This window comes from Urtica dioica, chromosome 5 (genome assembly GCF_054948205.1).
Source record: "Urtica dioica subsp. dioica isolate 48M chromosome 5, U.dioica_male_clone48M_v1_H2, whole genome shotgun sequence".
NCBI lineage: Eukaryota > Viridiplantae > Streptophyta > Magnoliopsida > Rosales > Urticaceae > Urtica > Urtica dioica.
Genome location: NC_142760.1, coordinates 3910021 through 3923374, shown reverse-complemented (window position 1 = coordinate 3923374; position 13354 = coordinate 3910021). Strand labels below are relative to the sequence as shown.

The window sequence follows — 13354 nt, the reverse complement described above, 5'->3', positions numbered from 1 at the left end:
TATCTGAAGATGTCCAGAGAAAAGTGGTGAAGGAACTCCTTGAAGAGGTTGAGTTTCTGAAAAAGACCATCGAGACCGTCTCATCCAGGAAAGTCAAGTGTGAAGCTCTTCTCAAAGACCTTACCGCCCCGAGCTCTACCACCTCGTCTCAGCCAGGTCCCGCCGCTGGGTCTCGCGTCTCTGAAGCCCCTGAAGACTCTGATTCTGGTGATGATGTGTATGTCTCTGAGAATGATCAGGATACTGTTGGTTGATTCGTTTCTGGTCTGTAATATTCTCTTTTCTAGACATCTTTTGCTACTATTCCTTTGTGCTTCAGACTGATATGTTTCGTTTTGGATGCTTTGTAAGACAGCTTTATCGTACTTTTGTCTGTTGAATGATATGCTGTTTTTCCCTAGTTCTCATTCCCTTTTCAGGCTGTTGTTCCTCCCTCTGTGTTGGTCGATCCTTGCCTTTGGTATCTTTTTGAGGCAATCAGGGGGAGAGGCGTCATGAGGTCATTTTTTTTTACTCTCTTTCTGGTTATGATGCTTGTATGAGAACTGGTCCTGGATGTGCTTGCCTAAAAAATAGCCAAAGGGGGAGATTGTTGTTACGTTGTTTTATTGGCTTTATTTTTTAGTGCAAGTGGTATGGAAAGATGTCGAGAGTTATGTTTCCACTTCTGGATTGACATCTTTCCTCGTGTGTGCAGACAGTATATCAGGCAAGTTTCCAGTTTCGACAGATTGCTTCGCTGGTGACTTATTGCTGAGTTATTGCCTCGCTGCTGTCTTCATTACAAGATATCTGCCTCGCTGGAGCCTTCATTGCAAGATATTCTTCGCTGCTATCTTCATTGCACGAATATTCACTTTGATGGAGTCTTTACTTTGTGATATTCGCTTGAGGCCGGGTAAGGAAACCTGAGATATCTTCCAGGATTGTCCAGCTGCTATAAAAGCCATGCGCTCTCCCTTAGCAGATTTGACACTTTTGATCAAACACTTAGAACTCTTAGACGTGCAAGACCGGCGGACTGGGAGGCTGTGTGTTTTGGTTTTGAGTGGTGTATTCTCTCAAACACTATTCTACAGACTGAGTGTATGTGAGAGTTGGGTTCCTGTGCTTTTCGTGATTGAAGGTTCACGTACTACTGAAGACTGAAGGTCATCCGAGCCAGGAGGTTGCTCGAAGAGTGGAATTGAGACGGAGCTCAAATTCAGGGGGAGTCCCTGTCTAGGTGATCACTGGTAGTAATAGTCTCTAGGTTTTATTGATTTGTTGATTGTAATCAGATATAAACCTTGTGTGTACTATTGACTACAAGATAGTGAAAATCCTTTCCACTGGCAGCGTGCCCCCAAATGTAGGTGTGATTCACCGAACTGGGTAACCATATCCTGTGTACTTTGTTTATTGCACTTTTTGTTGTTTATCCATATCTCTGTGTTCAAGCAAGTTGTCGGACACATTGTCAACGCATTGTGTGCGACATCTTGCCGTTGCAACTAATCAGAATTTCAGATAAGAGTTCAAAACAATATTAAGTGCTTTTTAGTGCTTGTATAACGATCACGCTATTGTTTTCAGCTCCAATTTACGCCAGCCATGTCTTCTTTGACCGAAATTGCCTCCGCAAGTTCTAGCATATGAGTCCCTGTCCAGCTCCTCGACATCGCCTCCACGAGTGGTATCTCGCAACACATCCTACTCTTTTCTCTCGCTACACTTTCCTTCTTCTGCAAATAAAGCAACATCAGAGCATCTTTAATGGTTGAGCTAAATGTATTACCTCCATTTGCCACATAGATTTTTCTAGAGCTAAATAATTAAGCAACTAGCTCTATAGAGCTAATTTGCTTAGCTAAATCAATAGCCAATATGTAAAATAATGGTTAAGCAACTAGCTAAGCACTTTTAATATTTACTAGCAAATCTCTAAAATTGTTAAGCCATAAACCATTAAAGATGCTCTCAGTGTTAATTTTAATAATACTTGGTGTTGGCTTGTGCGTGTCTCCATTGTTTCATCATCCTACTTGCCGTCTCGACCACATCTTCAGGGCGTGATTTTTGTTGTTGCCACACTTGTTTATTACGTGCCTCTTATTCAATCTTTTCCATATTTCTTTCAGCCAAATCCCAAATTCCCCATTCTGACTTGTACCAGTACTTAATCCTATTTTACGCCAGCATTCACTCGCAAAAACACATTGAATCAAACAATTACCGGTAGTCTCGCTGTCAGCAAGGTACAAGGGGTAAACAACATGCACTTTTACACATCTGGACCTCAAATTTGTCTTTGTTGTTGTCACTGCCTACCGACGAAGACAAGATCCTTAGCTTTTGGAGGAATTTTTAAATTCCGTAAATTCCTCCAAAAACCCGAGTTTTCCTCCGCTCACCATGCTCTTTTTTGTTCTTGGATAAGCTTGTATTAACTCTTGGCTGTGTAGTTCCTCGATGTTTCTTTAGTCCACTCCCACCGGTCTTTTTCCACCGACTCACATAATGGAATAAACAAGATCAACTCCACCTCTCGATGTGGAAATAAATCTCGAACAACATCCGCATCTTGTTCCATCGCATCAGTCCTCAATAAATTGTGCACTAGCACCGCACCCCGATTAGAGCTGGGCGTGTTGACATTGCAAATAGGTCTCGTACATCTGGGAGCCACGACTCTCCCAATATATTAACACCTTACCTTTCCCTATGCACCAAGGACCCCCGTGTTTTAAGACGTCACGGGTCTCCCATATACTCCTCCATATGAAGCTAGGATTTGAGCCTAATCCCGCTTGCCAGAAAGACTTTCTAGCATAATATCCCGCCTTGAATATTCTTGACACTAAAGACTCATTTCTGCTCACCAAACGCCATCCTTGCTTACCAAGCAAGGCCATATTAAAATCGTAAAGGTCTCGGAAACCCATCCTTCCGTTTGATTTATGCATTGAAAGCCGCTCCCACCTCATCCAATAGAGGCTTCGGTCCTTCGTATTAGATGATCGCCACCAAAACTTGCACATCATTTTCTACATTTCTCTACACATCTCTATTGGTAATAAGAACACACTCATCGCGTAGCTAGGCAAATATTTTGCCACACTTTTTTATTAAAATCTCATTCCCTGCCCTCGATGAGAAGTTTCCATCCCAACTTTGGATTTTCTTGCACATACGGTCCTTCAAAAAAACAAAGACCGCTGATTTATTCCGGCCTAGTGTGCTCGGCAGCCCCAGATATGTACTATTTTCTCCGGCCTCCTTCACCCCCATCATTTCACAGATTCTATCTCTGACATCGCCTTTCGTGTTTTTGCTTAAAATAATCGATGACTTCCCCAAATTCACCTTTTGCCCCGATGCTCTTTCAAAATCTCGAGTACTCTAATAACTGTACCTATCGATGCCTCATTTTCCTTGTAGTACAAATTGCTGTCATCTTCGAATATCATATGTGAAATATTGCAAGAGCCCATCGCGCTACTTTACAACCCATCTGATGCCCTCTCGCCTCTGATTTCTTAAGCAGTGCCGACAAGCCTTCGGCACACATGATAAAAAGATAAGGGGACAACAGGTCCCCTTGTCTTATACCTCTAGTTGGCGTAACCGGGCCTAGTTCTCTGCCTCCATGTACCACATTGTAAGTGACCGTAGTAACACACCACATTATCAGTTATATTATCCTTGCTGTAAATCTCATTTTCTCCAACATAACTCGTAAATATCCCCATTCCATGCAATTATACGCTTTACTCAAGTCCTATTTCAGCGTCATGAAGCCTTCCTTCCATTTTCTCTTCCTCTTCAAATAGTGTAGAACCTCGAATGAGACAATGACATTATCAGTGATAGACCTACGAGCACAAACGCGCTTTGGGACTCTGATATGACTGTGTTTAATACCAATTTCATCCTGTTTGCCAAAACCTTAGAGGCGATCTTATATAGCACATTACACAATGATATTGGTCGAAACTCGCTCATGTCGGTCGGGTTTTCCTTCTTTGGAATCAGAACAATGCTATTTTCGTTATTTCCCTTACACAGACCGCCTTGTGTAAAGAAATTCTGGACATACGCCACGACATCGGCTCTCACCGTTGACCAACACATTTGATAGAAAATCAAGACTGAACCCATCTTCACCTGGCGACTTGTCTGGTGCATCTGGAATAGTGTCGTTCTCCAGTAGCATCATGTTTTGTTCAGCAGATACCGCAACTTGTGTACAACTCACGACTTCATTCAATCGTTCTCAGTGGTGGAAAATAATTTTTTTAAATATCGATAATTACCGTATCGATTCCCGATTTATAGTCCTTCCACTCGCCGTTTTGATCTTTGAGTCTCTTAATCATGTTATTTTTCCTTCGCGTCGTGACCTTTGCATGGAAATACTTATTGTTACAATCCTCCTCTTGGAGCCAAACTTGTTATGCTCGCTGTCTCCAAAACACCTCTTTTTTGCATTAGTAGATTTGAGAGTTTGTGTTGGGCTTCCTCATATTTCTCCACGGAACTCATGTCTCTTCGACCTCTGAGTTGGCCAATTACATTTCTCTCTCTCTGCTTCCGGTCATTGAAGTTCCCCACATAGTCCCGCCCTAATCTCTAGAGTTTCTTCCTACACTCACTTAGTTTCTTAGGCAATTCCTCGCCCCTGTTCTCCTCCCAATAACCCTTTACTACTTCAAAAAACATGGGCTTTCTCAGCCACACATTTTCAAAGCGAAAGCGCCTAGTTTGGTTTACAATTTCTTGCTTTTTTGGATGAAAAATTGGATTGTCGTCTGATGTTTACCAATCGAGCCTCCATAAAGAAGTCCCACCATCCTTCGTTCACCATCGCCAGGTCTAGTCTGATTTCTTTCCACTTTTTCGTTCCCCGATCCTTCTCCCATGTAAATTGGTGGCCGCATAATTCCAGGTCCCTTAGGCCCACTTCTTCCGCTACATCGTTAAAACCATTAATAAGCCAGGCTGGGTAGGGTTTACATCCTCGAGCCTCTTCTTGTCTCATAATATTGTTAAAGTCTTCGATCACACACCAAGAGATAGCAAATGCTCCATCCAACTCAGCAACCGCCATGTCTATCTCTTTCTTGCCATTTCCGGCTCGCCATAAATTCCGGTCAAGTTCCACTCCACCATTCCTCCCACTATGATTATCACCTTAATGTGATTTCCAGAGAAACTTCTAAGTTCTGTTTCTCATTCGTTCTTCCAAAATAACGCGAGACCTCCACTATGTCCCACAGTGTCAACCAAAAACGCACTATCGTATTTTATTTGTCTTCTAAACTTCCCTATTATATTATTCTTATTGAGCGTTTCACACAAAAATACAAAATTGAGCTTCTTTTGACTAATGAAGTCTGTAAGGAATTGATTGGCCCGCGGGTTCTCAAGCCCACAATTTTAACTGATTGTTGAGTTCGGCTTGGTGGGCCTGTTCTCCAGGCCCCCCCCCCCCCCCCCCCCCCCCCCAACGTAAGTTTTTTTACCCACCTTCTTCTGAGTTTTCCTCATCAATCTGTCTAGCCGGACCATCACATTTTCCCTAACTTATCACCCTCCTCCTTTTTTGATCGAATATCTCCATCAGGTCCTCCACATCTCATTCCTCCAAGCTTGGCTCTTCACATCTCTTTGACCCGCTCACTTCGCCAATCCCTACCATGTTTCCCCCTGTTTCCCTCATCAACAAATCTCTCGTGATCCCATCCTTCCTATCTTCCCCTAAATATCCCACCCTAGATCCTCCAACATATAATTATGAGTGTTCACTTTCCTTTCCCATATTGTCTGTCTGGGCGAATCTCACTACCACCGACTTTTTTCCACCGTCACACTCTCCGGGCCTTTCCCTTGATCCCCGTTCTTGAGCCACCGTGCTCCAATCAAATGATGGCTCTTCCTTGGTGCCGTCCTAAGCCACGTGCCATACTGTTTAATTTCACGATTGAGTCTTTGTCTAACTCTACCAGTTTTGGACAAAAACGATTCGCGTGATTGATTATACCACATATGAAACAAAAAAGCGACAATATCTCATATTTGAAATTCACCCAAAACTCCATGCCTCTCATCTTGATCTTCATCTTGCGTTTCAGTGGTTTGATAACGTCGATTGTAGCCCTCACACGTAGGTATACATGCAAAAATCCAGTGAAATTGTTCGGGTCTGTCGCAACAAAAACGCCCACACAGTTTCCAATATCTCGGATCACCCTCTCCGACATTGACCCTGGTTGGAGATCATGTAATTGTACCCAAATGTCTATCTTGTTCAGTGCCACACATCTGGGGTCTTCTCATTCTTTCGCTTTGTGAAACACAAATTGGGCTCTGTTAAACGCCCAAGGACTGCCATCTATCACTCGTTTGATATCCAGGTCATGGTAAAACTGGAAGAGGTATAAGTTCACCCCCAATTCACGGACATACATGCTGAGGCTCAGTTGCCATAGTGTCGCCGTCATGTATTGCTTTGCCTGAAAGTTCACACGGCGTGCATGTACAAATTTCCCCACCAGACAAAATTTTGCATCGATATCAGCAACCCCTACCACATCCTCTCTGTCGTCCAAACTGTTATAAATACAGGGGTGATATCGGACATAAACGATTGCTCCGACACAACTCTTTGGTGAAGCACTTAGGATATCAGACACGAATAATCGCTCTAATACCACTTGTTGGGAAAAGTAAGTAAGTATTAGACACGAACAATCGCTCCAATACCACTTGTTCGAGAAACACGAGCGGTATCGGACACGAACAATCACTCTAATACCACTTGTTGTAATTATGTGCTCGCTTTGATAACCATATAAGTTACGGAATAAATTAATTACACTAACAATAGCTAATTAAAAGTATAGTTATCTAACAAGATCTAGATTTAATTTATTAATTAAATAATGAAAGCATTCAAACATGTCAAGCAACCAATAAGAACAAAGAACAATGTTCATAGAGAACTTACGGATTGGGCTCATGAACTGAAACTTCAAGCTTTCTCAATCCGTCTTCAAACACCTTGATCTCCTTCTTCAAGCTTTCAGATCCTTGTCTTTGAGCGCCTTGATCTCATTCTTCAAGCTTTTGGATCTTCTTCTTCGAACATCTTGATCTCCTTCTTCAAGATTTCAGATCCTTGTACTCCTCTTGATGACACCGTAGTCTTCCGAAACGTAATCTTCGGACTAATAAAGAAATACGGCGTGAGACCACACTCTTTAATCTCACACGATCAAGAAACAAATGTTGTTTCAAGATCTCACTCTTATTTTCTAAGAACGGAATAAAGCAATTCCAAGGGGTAGAGAGAGAGAGAGTCATCCAACTCTAGTGAAGATGGTCGAAATAGACATGTTCTTAATAATTAAATAATAATTATTAATACTTATTTATATACATATATATTAATAATATTTTGTACGAGGATATTACAGTAATTTATATATCAAACTTAAAAACACTTTTCTAAAAGCTAAGAATAATAGCTTTTTCATCTCATGTACAAAATCTAAAATCGCTTTTGAAGTTTTTTGTAAAAACAGTTTTGCCAAACACCAAATAAGCAGTTTAGTTTTTTCTAAAAGTAAAAACAGAGCTTTTTAATCGGAACCAAATGCAGCCTTGTACTTTGTAAGTTGGAATCCATTTTGGAGAGATTGAAGCGATATTTACTTTGACGAAGCACGTGTGTAGTACGAAAGTTAGATAGATATTAGAATCCATTCAAAACGTTTTCACACTGTAATGAGAAGGCGTAGTCTTTTTTGTTTTGTTTTGTTTTGTTTTTTAAGGCAAAGGCGTAGTCTTGTAATTAGTAAACTTGTAATTAGTAATTACTAAAAAAAAAAAAAAAAGCAAAAAGAAATACCCCCACCTTTCTCCCCTCTCTCTCTCTCTCTCACAAACTCAGAAATTAAAACGTCGTTAAATATTTGCCAAACACTTACCATCCACTCGTTCTTTCTTCTTTTCTTCATCGCTAATCTCTCTCGAACTCTGTGCATCGCCTAAGTTAATCTCTCTCTCTCTCAATTACCAAATTCTCCGATAAATCCCTATCTCTCTCTCTATCTCCCTTAAATTCACACGCGCAAGTCTCTGTGTTCGCTCTAGGGTTTCCGATTCTTCTGGCTGTCGATTAATGGGGTGAAGAAATGGAGTGGGACAGCAATTCCGATCTGAGCAGCAACGAGGATGAGGAGGAATTCATGTTCAACGACGACGATGGCTCCGGACCCGGTCCCAATCCGCTTCCGTTTCCCGTCGAGAACCTCTTCCAAACGGCGCCGTGCGGCTTCGTCGTCACCGACGCGCTCGAGCCGGACCAGCCTATCATATACGTCAATACCGTCTTCGAGATCGTCACCGGTTACCGCGCCGAGGAGGTTCTAGGTCGAAATTGGTATGTTCTTTTTCGCTCTCTCTCTGATTTTTAAATTCCATTTGTTAATTCTTCTTTCTCCATGTTTTCACTGAAATTTGGGGGTTTTCCCCTTGAATTTCGAGGAATGAAGAATTGAGAGGATTTTATGATACATATTGACAGTTGTTCATTCGTTTTGGCATCTGCGTGGTTCTGGTATTTTGCTTATGGTGGAATTGCACAAAGCTTGGTTGAGAAAAATATAAGAAAATAAAGTTTTTCACTTGAGTATTAGGTTAAAGTAATTCGATACCAGTTTCTTCGGTTCTTTCACATGTGTTTAAGGCGATAATGTGTCTCTTTTGAATTCTGTTAAGCTATAGTCCATAACAAGGCTATATATTTAACTACGTTTCTATGAAATTAGGAGATGATTTCTAAGACATTTACTAGAGTGTAAGGTTAATTCTCACGTAGAAATTTAAATTGGATATAGTGTCGATTCGACAGTCGAATCGAGTATTAATGCAGCTATTAAATTCCACGTTACCTCAGCATATGACTGCATTCCAAAAAAGAGCAATTTGTTCCTTTCTAGCTAAGTTAAATTTATCGATCCTGAGCTCGCTTCCTGAGAATTGACGGGTATTTGAAATGTACTAAGCGTTGTATGGTAATTGCAGATGCAATCATTTTTTTTTCTTTTCAAAAGAAGGTATATATATATATATATATATATATATATATATATATATATATATATATATATATATCTGTGTGTGTGTGTGTGTGCGCGCGCGTGTGTAAAATTGTCTTAGCCTTCAAAAAAAGAGGATTGTACAGAAAGGTCTTACCCTTCACATCTTGTCTAACTTGATTATTAGAATATGTAAGATCTTCGTCAATAACATTACTAGGACACCGTTTTTAATGAACTCCATCCTCTTTATTTGTTATTAATGTTTTGAGAAATGCATTTTTTGTCCAACTCTCAATTTCTTTTTAAATTATTTTTAGTCTTAGCTCCTCTCTTACGATTGATTAAGATCCTCGTTATTTTATTAAAAGATAGTTATCTAGTTAGCGATGCATTACTACATGATGTAGAAATCAAACATAGTTAATACATCACATTGTGTGCCTAGATGTCATAAAATTTGTAAACTAGTTTGCTGGTTGTTGTTGTTGTTTTTTTTTTTTTTTTGGTCCATGAATTGATCATCACACGTAAGGGGCTTCGTAGTAGTATTATTATAATTTCTACTTTTAGTGTCTCAAGTTATCAGTCGGCATCTGATCCTCCTTTGTAGGCGCTCCTTCCTAAGTTTTTACTTCATTCAAATTTGCAACATTTTGCTTGTTTTCTCTGTAATTTCTGGGGATCAAATTAGTAACCGAGGAGTTTCTTTTTACATTATGTAGATGTTGTAGTTGTGTATCCATATATATGTATATATGTTACACCTTTTCACGTACTGTTACAACTGTGTTCGGATTGCATGACAATATTTTTTTTTATAACCGCGGTATCCGGGTTATGTTTCCTAACTCAATATTATGTTTCCTAAAACCCCAACTTTACTGTTTGTGATATTACACTTTACAGTTGAGGAATTTATTGTATCAACTTAATTAATATGAAATTCCATGATGTAAGTCGTGTGCATACTTTAGGGATACAAGGGGTGTATTATAAAATGTAAGCATTTAGTGGAATTCTGACAGTCACATTTACCTCTGCATTTAGGATAGAAGCTAGATATTGAGAATACTTGGGAAGTATATTAATCTATAAATAAATAAGAGAGAATAAGAGGAAAATGAGATGAAATAATAGATTGAGGAAGAAATTCTGATTTTGAGAGAACGGACGTCTCAAATGTCGATATCGATCTATTGTATTTCCTTCTGTTTCTATAATAGTTACTAGTAAATTTTTTGTTTGTATCGCGTTTCTGATAGCTGGCTTTGGCAATTTATTCTAATGGTGAATTATTTTTTTGCAGTCGCTTTTTGCAAAATAGAGGTCCATTCGCAAAGAGAAGGCATCCCTTGGTTGACTCTCTGATTGTTTCTGAGATTAGAAGATGTCTAGACGAGGGCAATGAATTCCGAGGCGAGTTATTGAACTTCAGAAAAGATGGGTCTCCACTGATGAACAGACTCCAGCTGACCCCAATATACGGAGACGACGAAACAATAACTCACGTAATTGGCATACAGTTCTTCACAGAGGCCAATATCGATTTGGGCCCAGTTCCGAGTTCGTTGATAAAAAAATCCGCAAAGTCTTCGGACCGGTCTCATTCCAGCGTTGTATCTCCTTTCCGCCCCGTTCCTGCAGGGGACAGAAATATCTGCCGCGGGGTTTGCGAAATATTCCAGTTGAGCGACGAGGTTCTGGCTATCAAGATACTCGCGAGGCTGACGCCCAGAGACATCGCGTCGGTCGGTTCGGTGTGTCGGCGGCTTTACGAGCTGACCCAGAACGAGGATCTCTGGAGACGGGTGTGCCAGAACGCTTGGGGCACAGAGACGACCCGGGTTTTGGAGGCCGTTCCGGGAGCGAAGAGGCTCGAGTGGGGTCGCCTGGCTCGGGAACTGACCACCCTCGAAGCCGCCACGTGGCGGAAGCTGACCGTCGGCGGCGGTGTCGAGCCGTCTCGGTGCAACTTCAGCGCCTGCGCGGTCGGGAACCGGGTCGTCCTCTTCGGCGGCGAGGGAGTCAACATGCAGCCGATGAACGACACGTTCATGCTCGACCTGAACTCGAGCAGCCCCGAGTGGGAACACGTCCCCGTGAGCTCTCCGCCGCCGGGGCGGTGGGGCCACACTCTCTCCTGCGTGAACGGGTCGAACCTCGTCGTGTTTGGAGGCTGTGGCCGACAGGGCTTGCTCAACGACGTGTTCGTGCTCGACCTCGACGCGAAGCCTCCGGCGTGGCGGGAGATCTCGGGCCTCGCTCCCCCGCTCCCGAGGTCGTGGCACAGCTCGTGCACCCTCGACGGGACGAAGCTGATCGTCTCCGGCGGGTGCGCTGATTCCGGGGTTCTCTTGAGCGATACGTTCCTCCTCGATCTCTCGATGGAGAGGCCAGTTTGGAGGGAGATTCCGGCGGCGTGGACCCCGCCGTCCCGGCTCGGGCACACGCTCTCCGTCTACGGGGGTCGGAAGATTCTGATGTTCGGCGGGTTGGCGAAAAGCGGGCCGCTCCGGTTCCGCTCGAGCGACGTGTTCACGATGGACCTCGGCGACGAAGAGCCGTGCTGGAGATGCGTCACGGGGAGCGGAATGCCCGGAGCTGGGAATCCCGGCGGGATCGCTCCGCCGCCGAGGCTCGATCACGTGGCGGTGAACCTCCCCGGTGGGAGGATTCTCATCTTCGGCGGCTCGGTCGCGGGTCTTCACTCGGCTTCGCAGCTTTACCTTCTCGACCCGACTGACGAGAAGCCCACGTGGAGGATCTTGAACGTCCCGGGCCGGCCGCCGAGGTTCGCGTGGGGACACAGCACGTGTGTGGTCGGAGGGACTCGGGCTATAGTCCTCGGTGGTCAGACCGGAGACGAATGGATGTTGAGTGAGCTCCACGAGCTTTCACTGGCAAGTTCCGTCATCTGAAACGATCGTACAAAAAAAAAGAGAGAAAGCTGTGGTGAAGCGGTCTTAGCATTGGATTGCGACAGCAAGGTTTGATTATTATACTTAGGAATCAGTCGGGCAGAGAGAGAGAGAGAGAGAGAGGGAGAGAGAGAGAGAGAGTCTTGTTTTGGTCTTTAGCTTGGTATTCTTTGTTGTTATATTCCTGTACTGTGGTCTGGCCTCGGATGGAGTTCTGTTTTTAGTTCGAAGCGTGACTTGAAACCCGTCTTTGTGTTCTGTGAGGTTGTGAAAAAAATTCGGCCCTTCTGATCTTGGCGTTGAGTTGTCCATCCTTGTCAGGTTAGTAAGTATTCGATGATAGGCATGTAGTTATTATGTAAAGACCTTTGTTTCTGACTTATTATTTGCTTATGGTGTTCAAATTCAGGTTCTATGATATGAACCCACCCAGACAAAAGTAACCCAAAAAAGAAAGAAGAAAAAAAAAGTAGAGGCATGATGTTAATATTGTTAACTTATGGTCCCTTTATTTTTATTTTTATTTTTGCATCATGCTTTTAGTTGAGTCTTCGTCAATCGTTTCAAAACGTGTGAAATCAGCTCTCGAAAAGGGTGTGCAATAGAAAAGAAATAGGGTTGAGGCTAGACCGGACCAGCGAATTCTACGGTGTACATTACATGGCAGGCGGTTCCAAATTCTCCGGCCAAATTTTTAAAACTTGTTGCTCAATAACAGTTCTCTCAAATCTCATCTATTTCCAGTCTTGATGGAACTTGACTTTTGATGTATATCCACTTGGAATTTTTTGTTTATCACAGTTAGATACATAATTATTTATGCAACGTTTTGTATATCCACTTGCTCGTTTGGTGTTTTCCATCAAAATATAATAAAGCAATCAATTTCCGGCACAATGGTCAATTTGTTTGTTTGTTTGTTTTTTTTTTTTTTGGGTGTGTGTGCACAGTTCCTGCTGATTAACCATGACCATTACAATCTGCAAGTCCTCGATAACTACTGGAAATCAGAGGGAAACAAAGAGGAGAAAAACAAATATGGGGAGTCCATGTGAAAAATGAAATCAAAGGAGGCTAGAAGAAGAAACATTTACAAAATGTTCAAATATTAGTTGCAGAACACTTTCTTACGAATGCCAAACATTCTTCCACAATCCCGACCAACCAACAAGCAGCAACCCTACTCAGAAGCACACTGAAAGAGAAATTTCTTCTATCCTCCAAAAGACGAACGGTTCCACCATCTCTTCCGAGAAACGCGTATCTTCAATCTCGCAGAAATCTACGTGATCATTGTTTCTTAAAACAACCATGATCAGGCTTCCTGGTTAGGGCTGACAGAATGAAGAA

The 13354-nt window shown here is 42.4% G+C and overlaps 1 protein-coding gene across 3 annotated transcripts; it reads left to right on the top strand.

Moving 5' to 3' along the window:
- Positions 1–7889: 7889 nt before the first annotated feature.
- On the top strand, positions 7890–12838 carry LOC149394893 (adagio protein 1-like). 3 transcript variants are annotated; one of them, XR_016297091.1, is made up of 3 exons: positions 7890–8425; positions 10393–12325; positions 12548–12838. XR_016297091.1 is itself a non-coding variant. In XM_089615282.1 (2 exons), exons 1-2 carry the CDS (start codon positions 8178–8180, stop codon positions 12002–12004), a joined length of 1860 nt encoding a protein of 619 aa, XP_089471408.1. In that variant the 5' UTR covers positions 7890–8177; the 3' UTR covers positions 12005–12838. The 3 variants fall into 3 exon arrangements, 1 of the variants encoding a protein (XP_089471408.1); XR_016297090.1 differs by having other exon boundaries at positions 12414–12838; XM_089615282.1 differs by having other exon boundaries at positions 10393–12838.
- The last annotated feature ends 516 nt before the right edge of the window (positions 12839–13354 follow it).